Source organism: Liolophura sinensis, chromosome 11, assembly GCF_032854445.1.
Source record: "Liolophura sinensis isolate JHLJ2023 chromosome 11, CUHK_Ljap_v2, whole genome shotgun sequence".
Taxonomy (NCBI): Eukaryota; Metazoa; Mollusca; class Polyplacophora; order Chitonida; family Chitonidae; genus Liolophura; species Liolophura sinensis.
Window position 1 is genome coordinate 30,819,905 of NC_088305.1, and position 12,998 is coordinate 30,832,902.

Sequence of the window (12,998 nt, forward strand, 5' to 3'; positions counted from 1 at the left end):
TAAGAGTCAGAAAAAGTGGACCCAACCCGTACCTTAAACTGACGATCGGATAAAAATTGTGATATAAATATAGGTAAGTGACCTTTAAGACCCATATCCGCGAGGTATTTTAAAATACCATATTTCCATGTGGTGTCGTAGGCCTTTTCAAGGTAAAAAAATATGTACACCACATTTTCATTATTAACAAAACCATCACGAATAAAAGTTTCAAATCAAACAAGGTGATATGAAGTAGATCTACCTTGACGAAAACCACATTGAATATTAGAAAGTAACTTGTTGGTTTCAAGAAACCAAACAAGTCCATCATTAATCATCCGTTCCATAGTCTTACAGACACAGCTGGTAAGAGCTATGGGACGGTAATTATTTGGATCAGTATGATCCTTACCCGGTTTAGGGACCGGGATAATACACGTCTCCCTCCATGACGGTGGAAAATTACCAGTTATCCAAATATCATTAAGCAGGTCCAAGAGAGTCTCCAGTGGCTCTGGTGGTAAATGGTTCTGAAATTTATAATATATGTTTATCGGGACCACAAGCAGTATCGTGGGCCTTTTTTTAATGCAGTCTTAAGTTCTTCGATATTAAAAGAATGATTATTATAATCTTTTAAATTTTTAGAAGAAAAGGGCAGATTAATTTTCTCCTTCTGGTTTAATATGTTGGAATTCTCTAGTATAATTCTCAGAAGATTTCTTGGAAATTGTCTCAGCTAGTTTATTAACTATACCGGGTGGAGAAGTTAATATATTATCTCCATCTTTTAAATGCTGAACTTTTGCTGTATTATTTTTGCCCTTAATTTTCTGAACCATGGTCCAGACCTTTCGCATGGGTGTTTTTGACGTAATGCCCGAAACAAAGTTCCGCCAACAAGATCGTCTCTTGGACTTGAGTAATCGACGAGCCTTAGCTCTAAAAATACGAACCTGGTTTAAGTTATTATCAGGACATATTAAAATTTTGCTCGGCCTTTTTGCGGTCCTTTATGGCTTTGTGACAGTCCTGATCATACCAGGGTTTACTTTTGGATTTGTCAATGTCTCAGGGATAGTTCTATCGGCAGCTCGTAAAACAAGCTCGTTAAATTTTAATATAGAATCATCTGCTGCATTGAGAGTTTCTGAGGTGATATCGGCCTCACAAAACATCTCAAATGCGATCCAATCTGCTTTTTCGAATTTCCACCTAGCTACACGTTCTAAAGAATTAGAAGTGATATGCTCTAGAATTATAGGAAAATGGTCACTACCAAAGATCGTCATGCACCTTCCAAGAAAAATCAAGAAGTGATGGATCCGTGATAGTGTGATCGATAGCAGAATAAGTGCCATTACCCAGATTTAAATAGGTATTAGAACCATCATTAAAATAACACTTCTTCCTTACATAAGAAGTCTTCGACTATCTTGCCCTTATTATTTGTTATTACTGCCCCATAGAGGGTTATGGGAATTAAAATCTCCCATTAGTATGAAAGGTTTTGGCAACTGTTCTATTAAATTATGTAACTCATTGGCTGACAAAGAAGTGTTGGGAGGTATATACACCGAACATAATGTGACTGTTTTACACAATGAAACACGAACGGCCACAGCCTGAAGCTCTGTATCCAGAGCAACAGGGCTGTGGATAATGCTGTTATTTATGAATATCGAGGAGCCGCCTGCAGCTCGCTCTTCTTCATTTGAATAAGTACTATATAAAGAATAATTTTTAAGAGTTATTTTATCTTTGTCAGGTGTCTTCAGGCAAGTTTCCTGAAGACACAGGGCAACTGGATTGAAAGACTGAACTAGCTTTGTTTTTTCAATAAAAAAATGCCTTAAGACCTCGACAATTCCATTGTATAATTTTGTCTAAAGAAGACATTATGGAGGAAGGCGTATGGGGGATTTCTCTTTGTGTTTGGACCGTGGACGACCCTTCCTGGGAGATCGGCTGTTAGATCTCCCTGGTGCGGGTGATGTATCCATCACCTCCGCATCTGATGTTGAAGGACCAACGTCCGCCAACGATCCAAACCTATTAAAACTTTGGACAGGGTCCCTAGTGGCCTTAGAGGGACGCTCTGTTGGGCCACTAGGTTGATTATTTTCATTACGAGATTTATTTTCAGACTTAGTTCTGGCAGGTTTGTTTTTGCTTTGATCAGGCTCAGGGTTATCAGTTTGTTTTGTAATTTTTACTGGGTTTTTTTTTTTGAGTTACTGTAGTCGTCTGGGTAGAGCAGGCATTACGGCCAGGTTGAGCAACAGGTTGTAGAGAAGTAGGTCTGTCGTTTCCAATGGGCCAAGTCAATGAGGTTTGAGTAGCAACAGATGCTACTCGCTTGACCGCATTGGCAAATGAAGTCTGCAGTGAAGTATTAGGAGGCGAGACTAGTTTGCGGGCCTCCTGATACGATATATTGTTTTTAGTTTTTATAGTGATTATTTGTTTTCTTTGACGAAAAGTGGACAGTCCTTAGAGGAGGCCATGTGATCTCCACTGCAATTGCAGCACTTTGCTGAGCTGCTATAGTAGAAACCATCATGACCTTCACTGCCGCACCGGAAACAAACTTGTTTATTTTTGCATTGACCCTTGCCATGGCCAAACTTTTGACAGTTAAAACAACTTGTCGGGTTAGGGATATACACCTCCACACTAACCCTATGCGGGCCAATGTAGATATACGACGGAATAGACTTGCTGTTAAAAGGTTAGGAGATATGTATTTAGTTTAATGATGCTACCAGATTTCTTCATAGTGAAGCGTTTCACTCTGGTAACTCCCTGCGATTTCGGTTCTGTGCAGATTTCGTCTTCTGATAAATCAATGATATCCTGATCCCTGTCACGTATAATTCCCTGACAGCTGTTCAGGGAATTATGTGGGGATGTATACACAGGAATATCAGTTATTTTATTCAAAGCTAATAAATTGATGGATTGTTGTTTCCGGAAACATTCAGTGAGAATGTCTCCGGACCGTAAATTTTTTGACGTTTTTTAAAAGTACCTGCTGATCCCTGCAAGGCCCTTTTAAGTACAAATGGATGAATTTTTGAGGCCGGCTTCTGTTCACTCTTTGTTGAGAGAACGATGAAAGCCGGCCAACTGTCCTGAGTCATCCAAAACCTCCAATTTTCTCTTCTCATCAGCACTTGAAATCGGCTGAGAGGGAGGCCTGTTAGTTATACTGGAGACATTAATTGAAAGGTTTAAGGAAGACATGGCATTATAGATATAATTCACCCCATATGTTCCCTACCCACCACGGAGTGCCAACAAGGGCGATGCCTGAACCTGGGAATGCCCAGCAGGAAAGACACCAAGGATTCCATATGAGGTATACTCGAACAGATTGACTGATACCAACAAGTTGAATTCAATCTACTCGATTGACCTATGAGCCACCGCCTCAAAACGTAGTCCCGTAAACGAAGTTTCAGAAATAACATTTTCTTTAATGAATGGTTTTCTGGAGAAATTCTGGGACAACGCACAGGCAAGACATGACAAAGCCGATTGATCAGACCGGACCCATCCGACCTCCCGTCTCACTCATTCTCACTCCAAGTAAGGGCCAAAGTGATGTTGAGCGTGAGGATCTCGCAAGACCAACACACCCCCAGCCACCAGGATCCCGTCCTCAGAGATTACGGGTCGCAACCCACGGCAAACAGGTCGCTCCCCAGTTGCCTCTCACACAAATGAGAAGATGTGAGCCTGTTATATTCACCGGGCTTACACAGGAGAGCTCTAGGTTAGTCGTCTTTTACGACAAGCTTGCCTAGATGGCTGAGGTCCTATTATCACCGCGGAAACCCCACGGGGGGCAAACAGTTGATATATCCACATTCTCGTATGGGACGTCAATGGGGATTTAACATTCACATTATAAACCTGGTCTTGACAAAACCAACGCGATTATCTAACCAGATTTGAATCTAAAACCAACAATTTCTATGGCCTTCCTAAGGCACATAAATGAAAACAGATTACCATGGCTATTGAAGACTAGAAATCAGTTCATTAGACTGCACTGTCCTTCCGATTTGAAATTTAGACCAACTATAGCTGGTCCTTGCTCTCCCACACAAAGGCTTAGCCGTATTTGACATTTTACTTAGGCCATTTATTGCTCATGTAAAAAGTAACGTTAGAGATGATATCGCCTTTCTAAATAAGTTACCGCAGGATGTAGACCATGATGTCGAAATGGGCACTTTTGATGTGAACAGTTTATATAGTATCATTCCGCACGAGCTGGGAATAGAAGCAATATAATATTGGTTAAATCAACATCCCGAAGCACTGGACAAACGCTTCAAAAACGAATTTATAACAGATTGTATAAAATTTATCTTTAACAATAACTCCTTTTGCTTTAACGATTGTCATTATGCACAAATTCTTGGGACAGCAGTGGGAACAAAGATGGCCCCGGTTTATGCAACATTAGTAATAGAATGTTTAGAAAGATCTTTACAAAAAATAAAAACCATGTTTGGACATGATTTTGCAACAGAATTTAAAAGCCAGTGGAAAAGATTCCTGGATGATCGTTTTATTTTCTGGCCAAAGGAAGCCAGGCCGGTTGATCTTCTGTTTGATACCCTCAATAATCTTCATGCCCAAATATCCTTCACAATGAAAGTAAATTCTAAGTCAATACCCTTTTTAGACATATTGGTCTTGAAAGAGGGGTCTTCTGTATCAACTGATATTTAGCGAAAACCCACGGACACAACTATCTTCATTTTAGTTCGAATCACACGCATCATACTCGGGGAAAATATGGGCATATTCCCTTGCGAGAAGAATCTGTACAATAGTAAACGTAAAATCGAAACAAAATGAGATTAATAGAACTTAAATCATGTCTTCCCAACAGGGGCTATCCGGAAGGATTAATTAACAAAGGATTCTGGATCACTCAGTCATTCATTGACTGACCTGAGGAAGCCCTCACAGGAAAAAAAAAAGGTAACTCGCGCTCACTTTTCAGAAAAATCCTTGACTTCTTCGGTTTCCAAATGCAATAAACCTAGATGTGGAGCATGCATACACATGTTGGAACGATCAAGCTTTCAGTTTGAGAGAGAAGATTCTTTGTTTAATGTAAAATTTGACGTGCTGTACTGTAAAAATGTTGTATATGCACTTGTTTGCTTGGGATGTGCCAAGCAATATATTGGCCAGACCTCAGATCTCCGGTCCAGATTGACGCTGCATCGACAACATAACGAAGAATTTTGTCATCGTCCAGTCAGTAAGCACATACGCACTGTCATTGACTCCCTCGTTTAAAGTCTTTCCATTTTATAAAGTATTAGATGGAAATCAAGCCACTTCAGATGTGAAAGAAACTTTCTTCATAAATAGAAACTTTCTTCATAAATACATGCAACCCATGTCTCAATGGTAGTCATCGGCCCTAATATCGTGTCTCATAATATCATGATATACCATATGCTTGTACAATTTATGTTGATTAATTTTGTCAAACCAGTTTACTTTTATTACTCATTGTATATATATTATTCATTGTATATGTACAAATATTATGTCAAAGATTATCTGCAGGGTCATCCGTTCAGTGCTAATAAAGACGCATCGTCACTAGTCGCCCTGCGGATAGACACTTAGTTACCGATTTTTCTATTGTTCGCTACTTAACAGCTTTATACATCTACGACCTTGTTCCCAGCACCAGTTAAATGTGTATATTTCATATTTATGGTTACATCCTTTTGCTGTATCAGTAAACAAGCCATTCAAGATCATCTGAGGAAGTCCTGGACACCGCACGTGGTGACTACGGCGCCACGGCATGGACGGATACCCAGCGCAAGTCGGTAAACCGTCCTCGACTGGGTTCATAGGGCATGAAAGGCCATTACCATGGATAGCAACCTGGTGAACCGATCACTTACAGCGTTCAGTCTAATTCAGGTGTTCGACGATGCCAGGGTGGAATTAGAGAGAAGGGATGATGTCCTCAGGAGAACCCTGGAAAGCGGCGACACTTATGATTACTTCCGTGGCTGCACCATAGAGGATGTACCGTCCGCCCATCTGGATTGTGCCTCCCAGAACCCCTTTCTCGATTAAATTCTTAAATCTATGTTACCCATGTAGGCAGTGTATACTACACCCACCTCCATTTGTGGTTTTACTCTTAATTTTAGTTAGCCCTTTCGTGTGATATAAGCGGTGCTGAGAAGTCAAAAACCATGCCATTGGTGTCCAAGTTGAACTACTCGTCAGAACAACTGCTCACTTTTGCAAGAAGAAACAGATCGTGAGCAAGTCAATACTATTTAAGCATTGGACATTTATAGGATATACCCCTATCTGATATAGGATTATAACGATGCCGTGTTTCACCCGTTACGTGTGACCATTTGCCAACTGTAACACGGTCGTCGCTGCTCTGGTTTTACGCTTGCACGCTGTGGTTTTTGTACCGCACATGAAAAGCGAGAGACTGATTGAAGAAGAAAAATGTACCCTCACTCAGTATTTAAGATAAAATTTGATCGATTCTGATTGGTCGACAGAAACGAGGCTTCAGACCAAACACTTTATGTAAGACGGCATTTCTCAGATTCGTGCTGAGTACAAAGATTTGTACTGAGGACGCAGATTTGTGCTGAATACGCCGCCCTTTGTCCTGTTCGGGCGTAATCGCCATGGAATTTGAAATGTAAGCGGTGATCGAGGAAAGTTGGCGGAAACAGTGTGTTTTCTAAAAACGTGTGACTCAAACAACAGACGACACTAAAACAATACAAAGCAGTAAAGATAGCGTATGAGTTCTTGTTGACGTTGCGATGTTTCGTCTGCATTGTTTTAATGTCAATGTATGTTAATGCGAGAATAATTCAGTGACGTTAACGAAATTGCAATTAAAATCACTACAATAAATACATTTTGACCTAATTCAGCCTATTGCATAATTTACAGTATTAAACATTACGACATTGGATGACGGTTTGTACCATCTGAGCGTGCCTTCGTTTGGTGTACGGTAGAAAAAGATTCGAACTCACGAATACAAGGCTATAGAGCCATCCACTAACCCACTGAGCCATCAGGAAAGAACGAACAACTTTTTTTCTTTTAGATGCCTTTAAACGTTAGTTGCGACTGTATCGACTGCGGGTATTTGAGACAGCAATATACAATCTTGCTCGCATCAGCCGACAATAAGATTAAATAGGCTGGACGAAAAGATTGACTCGCGTCGTCTTACACCGCTGAAACATGTTCCATGGAAATCTGGTTAACCGCGTTCGCCTAATACTATTTGGATAAGACCACATACATAAACTGTCAATTCTTGAAGAATAAGGTAAAGTTAAACCCCGTGCAGACTATCCAACATCGCTTAACTTTTGTTGAATTAACATCAAGTTGAATGCTATTGAAGTAAGTTGAGTGTCCCGTCCACGCTACACATCATAAAGGTCAACATTGTTCAACACTTTTGGCGTGTGTTGAACAGTGTTGAGATGTGTTTTTTTTAACCAAACTTTCGATAAATTGTAGGAAAATTTTCATTTTTCTCTCCAATGTATGAGACACAGTGACAAGCAGACGGAAGAATCGTGTCCTGGGTTTATCGACTACGCTTATTGCCCTGACTATACTCGTGTATCAACGAAACTGTCTGATCGTCACGTGCTTTAAGACGGTCACGTTATTTCTACACGACCGCTGATTGGCTACATTCATTCAACATGACTCAACTTGTTAACAAAAAAGACACACGCAAATTTCCGATTCAAATAAGTTGGGTGGAGTTAAAGATCCCGTTCAGACGACTCAACATGGCTCAACTTTAAGTTAACTCTTGTTGAGTCAACAAAAGTTGAGTGATGTCGGGTAGTCTGGAACGGGAATGCACCATTGCCTTGACTAAAGTTGGCCTGACTACAAGGGCCATAGCAGCAAGATGTGGACGTCACCACAGTACCATCACAAAACTGAACACACAATGGTTAGTTCGACACTGGCATGGCGTTCTCTTCTCTAGAGAATTTTACACAGGAACGCTGACGACGTATACGTGTCTGGCTTAGCGATGGTGAACATTGTCGTGATGATTGTGTTGTGCAGACTGATCAGTGGGACAGCCGAAGTGTGACGGTTTGGGGCGGTATCACTTTTCATCACAGAGCAAGGCTCCATGTATGCATTTGTCATTTTATTGCAGTTTACTGCATGTTTTCGTTTTCCCCCTGTTTCAATCAACACCAAGAACCTCACACTTTCCGATAGGACAACACCAGAGCACATACAGCACGTGCTTCTATGGACTTCCTGGCACAGAATAATGTACCTGTTATGTCACGACCTGCCTTATCTCCCGATCTATCGTCTATCGAGCACTTGTGGGACGTCCACTCCAAATTGTTACGTGGCATGCAATGTAAACCGGGGTGGTCCTACCCGGTAATGACTTTGTCTTTGGACCTCCTTGTGTGTTCCATTTCCTCTACATTAACAGGTGTACTTTCCATTGACACTTGTCATTACTCATGCCTAACTTACCTGATTCCTAACGTGTCTGATGCCTAACGTGTCTGATGCCTAACGTGTCTGATGCCTAACGTGTCTGATGTCTAACGTGTCTGATGCCTAACTTGTCTGATGCCTAACGTGTCTGATGCCTAACGTGTCTGATGCCTAACGTGTCTGATGCCTCACTGACTTAGTTGGGTATGAATGTAATACACTCCCAATACCAAATAAAAGTTGGTTAAGCGTCAGTTCCACTTTTTACCCATGGCGCGTTTTTAATGCGTTTCAGTATATTATCCGACAGCGATCCTTTTCCACAGGCTTCACATATGAACAAAAAGACCACCTTTAAATAAAGGACGCATGATGTGAACGTCAAATTCATTCAAATTCCAAATATTGTTTCATTATTTTTGGAAATATTTTTATTCACTGATTAAAACACAAAAAAAACACTACTGAGGTCCTACGGTTGACTACTGGACTGCACATTGACCTCACCGATTCGTTTTAATCGTTTTAATATACACTAAAAGTTATGTCTCCTCATCAATACCGATATATCATACCACATGCATATTCATGTTGTATGTAGCAATCTGGCAGATCATGTTTGGCGGCTTGCCAAAATAGATGACGTCCCTCTCCTTCATTTCGCTTGTTTTAAATAATGGTCTTAAACGTCCACCGTAGAACCCCAGTCGGTGTCATATGGAGCAAATCGGAGCAAAGGCGAATCCTATGTCCATGGGGTAGAATAAGAAACAAGACATGTGGCCATACCCGATGTCCTCTGAACCTGACCGCAATGATCGAATGAGAGTGTACGATCCAATGATGACCTCTGGAACTCCATATACATACAGAGAGTATTTCAGCAAGCTACAAATCTGGTTGTCCTTGGAATGCTTGAAAGATTTTACGAAGACAAAATATTTGTGGTAAGCAGCAAGGCTCTCCCAGAAGAAAACAGCTAGCCAGAAGTAGTGAACCGCTAAGCCTAGGAGACGGCAGAGCCAGAGTGCCACGGGCGTATCCGTTGAAGAGAAACAACAGCTGGGCTGTGGGCAACGTGAACACCAACACGATGGTGATCTGTCTGAGCAACGTTTGTCTCATCTTTGTGAGAAGGGCCCCATGGAAAATGTCATAGCCAGTCTGGAAAGAGGACGCAGTAGGCTGATTAAAGTTTCCACTTCATCCGTGTGCAAATACACCGTAGACTGGAACTTTGTTGCTCCCGTGACCAAGGCTTCATACCAGCCCGAATAATTCACGCAGATCTGTACTGTTCCGTTGTTCACAATATGGTCCGTTTTGGTGCGGGTCTCATTTGACCATGGCAACTTAATGTATCCTGAGCTTACATCAGTTGTATACCCAGTCTCAGGCAATTCGATTCGATTACATCCAGAAACTGCAGGCACGCGTATTTATGGTCTTGGCCCTGATTATAACCGTTGTACATAGTTTTCTTTTCACGCTCGGATTCCATCGTCTTAATTAGTTCTCCAACTGTTACACTACAGTAAATCTCCTGATCTCCACTTTGGTCATTAAAATGCTTTCTCGTGCGTTCCACACAAGCTCTCTGTACTCCCAAAAAGTCTTAGATAGGGCCAAAAGAGCATGCTCAATTTTATCAGGAGAGAGGCTTGCTCCAACTGTAACGAGTGAACCAATATGGCCGGCTCTAGCTAAGTTGTTCACCTTAATAAGGAGAGAGACGACAGGCCGGTATTCCACCTGTAACAAGTGAACCAATATGGCCCTCTCTAGCCAAGTTGTTTTGAAGCGTTCCTCGAAGTAACTGTTCTCAAGATATCATCGAAGCTTGTAGTCGAATGATACAATGTACATTATATAAAATATAGGCCTAATGCACATTGTAGCCGATATATGTGGCTTCTTTCAGAATCTTTTAAGAATTGGGATGGTATAGATTGACAGAGGCATTACTTATGGATAACTTATGGAAGAGCCGCAGTTATACTTGACAAGAACAAATTCAACCAACTAGTCAACGACATGCTCAGCGACACAACGACATACAGGCAAATAACCAAAGACCCCACACCGAAACTAGAAAGAGAATTTAGGGCAAAACTCAAAGCCCTGCAGAACAGCAATGAAATCGACATCCAACTGTACCGAAAGCTCACAACACACCCCAGAGCACCTTACGCCAGGGCAACCATCAAAGTTCATAAGAACCCGATCAAAGCCCGACTCCTGATCTGCTCCAGAGGCACTGTCCACTACGACACGGCACAGTACCTCACTAAACTCCTAACACCTCTGGGCAAAACTTCCAAATCTTACATCAAAGACTCAGCAGAATTTTGTAACAAAGTTAAAGACATTCCAGGCACAGCCCAACTGATCAGTTACGACGTCCTTGACCTATTTACCAATATCCCGAGAGAAGAATCCCTAGACATCATACGACAGAAGCTGAACAGTGGACAACACGCCCTTAACACAGCCATGAAACCTGACAGCATAATCAGCCTTCTGGACTCGTGTATACATTCCACCTATTTCACGTGGGGGGATGACATATATGAACAACTCCACGGTTTACCGATGGGATCCCCCCTATCACCACTTATCTCCGAAATATACATGACAGAATTTGAGAACAAAGCCTTAGCTACAAGCCCCATCAAACCGTTGTGTTGGTTCCGTAAGGTAGATGACACATTCGTAGCACTAAACAAGACTGACCACCTCAACACCCAGAACAACAGGATACAGCTCACCATGGAACAAGAATGCAACAAAACCATACCGTTTCTGGATGTACTTATTAGCAAGAGGAACGACAAACTCCTCACTTCAGTATACCGCAAACCCACACACTCAGACCAATACGTGAATTACCAATCTAACCAACCTAATCGGATCAAGAGAGGAATAATATCTATCCTAACAAAACGAGCCCTACAGATATCCAGCATCAACCTCCAAGAAGAAATAAATCACCTCAAAACAGCCTTCACCACCCAAAACCGATACCCCCCACAATTAGTGGAGAGAACGATCAGCAAAACCCTCAATCCGGCTAACAAGACCAGAGCAACGAGACCCGACCACCCCAATATATATATATAACCATTCCGTATACAGGCACCCCAAGCTACCAGATAAGAAGACTCCTGCATGACAAACTGAGCATACAAACAACGTTTACCTCCGCCTCTAACCTTAAAACCCTACTCAAAGCCAATGGAAAGAAACAGCCAACCCATAGGGAAGAACCCAAAGGATCTGTGTACTGCATTAATTGTGATTGTCAACAGCAATACATTGGAGAAACCGGTAGACCACTCAATATCAGAATTGCAGAGCACAAGGCCTCAGTAGAAAAATTAGGTGGAAAATCAGCCCTCAGTGACCACATCAGAGCCCATCCAGAACACCAAATCCAATGGAACACAGTTCATACCCTACAAAACAACCAGTCAGACTATAAAAGAAGGAAACTGCTGGAAGCCATCATGATCCGACGACACAATCCACAGCTTAACTGAGAGAGTGGGTACCACCTACCGAGCGCCTACAATGACCTCATCAGATTAGACAGTGACCGCCTTAAACCCTGAAACCATTAACCCTGTAGTCATTATCAATGTTACATTGTTGCCTGTTTTTGACCCCACTAACTCTCTTGCTGTATATATGTTGTCTTGTATCTCTGTATGTTCATATAGTTTGATAACGATGTAAGAACCTACATCGAAACGTCACCAACACATAAATCCAAGAGTTGTTATCCATAAGCAATGCCTCTGTCGATATATGTGGCTGTTATGTGGACGTGGGCGCTCGAATGGTTACGATATGTAGATCCATTGGAACAAATCAGCTCACGGCACGAGCCAAGGAAAAAATGTGAATAAAACACACAGGCCTGATAAAAATGGTACATATATTTAAAGGTGTAAAAACATCAAAATTACAAGAAGTTCAGATGAAAGACTGCGAAAAGTTAGGTGTAAATGTGATGTTCAATATTTTTTTTTAGATTTTTCTTTAAAGAGAAAAGGACTCTTGAAAACAATATTTGTATGATGGGTATTTGGGACCATCACTTGGTATATATTGTCTTTGCATAATGACGTTATGTAACGAGATAAAACACATTATAAAAGATTAAGATTTTGAGTGTTCTTCACAGTCAACTCTATATTTGAATTATTTTGCGGCGTTCATTTATTATTTACAGGTTATTCACCTGCATCTTAAAATAACTATTCCTCTATATTTCTATTTACATTCTTTCAGATTATATATCATTTATGTTATTCTAGATTATACATTTTAACTATATGAACTGGTTTTGAACTATTGTCTGACGTTTCTGTTGTTTAAGATGGTTTTGAAAAGGTCCGTCTATTTTTGTTTGATTTTGGGTGTTCACAAACTCGCATACAAGACCGTTCCCTGTTTCCTGGTTCAGACCTGTCCTC

The 12,998-nt window shown here is 41.2% G+C and overlaps 1 protein-coding gene across 1 annotated transcript; it reads left to right on the plus strand.

Moving 5' to 3' along the window:
• The first annotated feature begins 10,554 nt into the window (after window positions 1-10,554).
• LOC135478316 (uncharacterized) lies at window positions 10,555-11,640 on the plus strand. The gene has a single exon (XM_064758591.1). It carries the CDS (start codon window positions 10,555-10,557, stop codon window positions 11,638-11,640), a length of 1,086 nt encoding a protein of 361 aa, XP_064614661.1.
• Window positions 11,641-12,998: the final 1,358 nt, after the last annotated feature.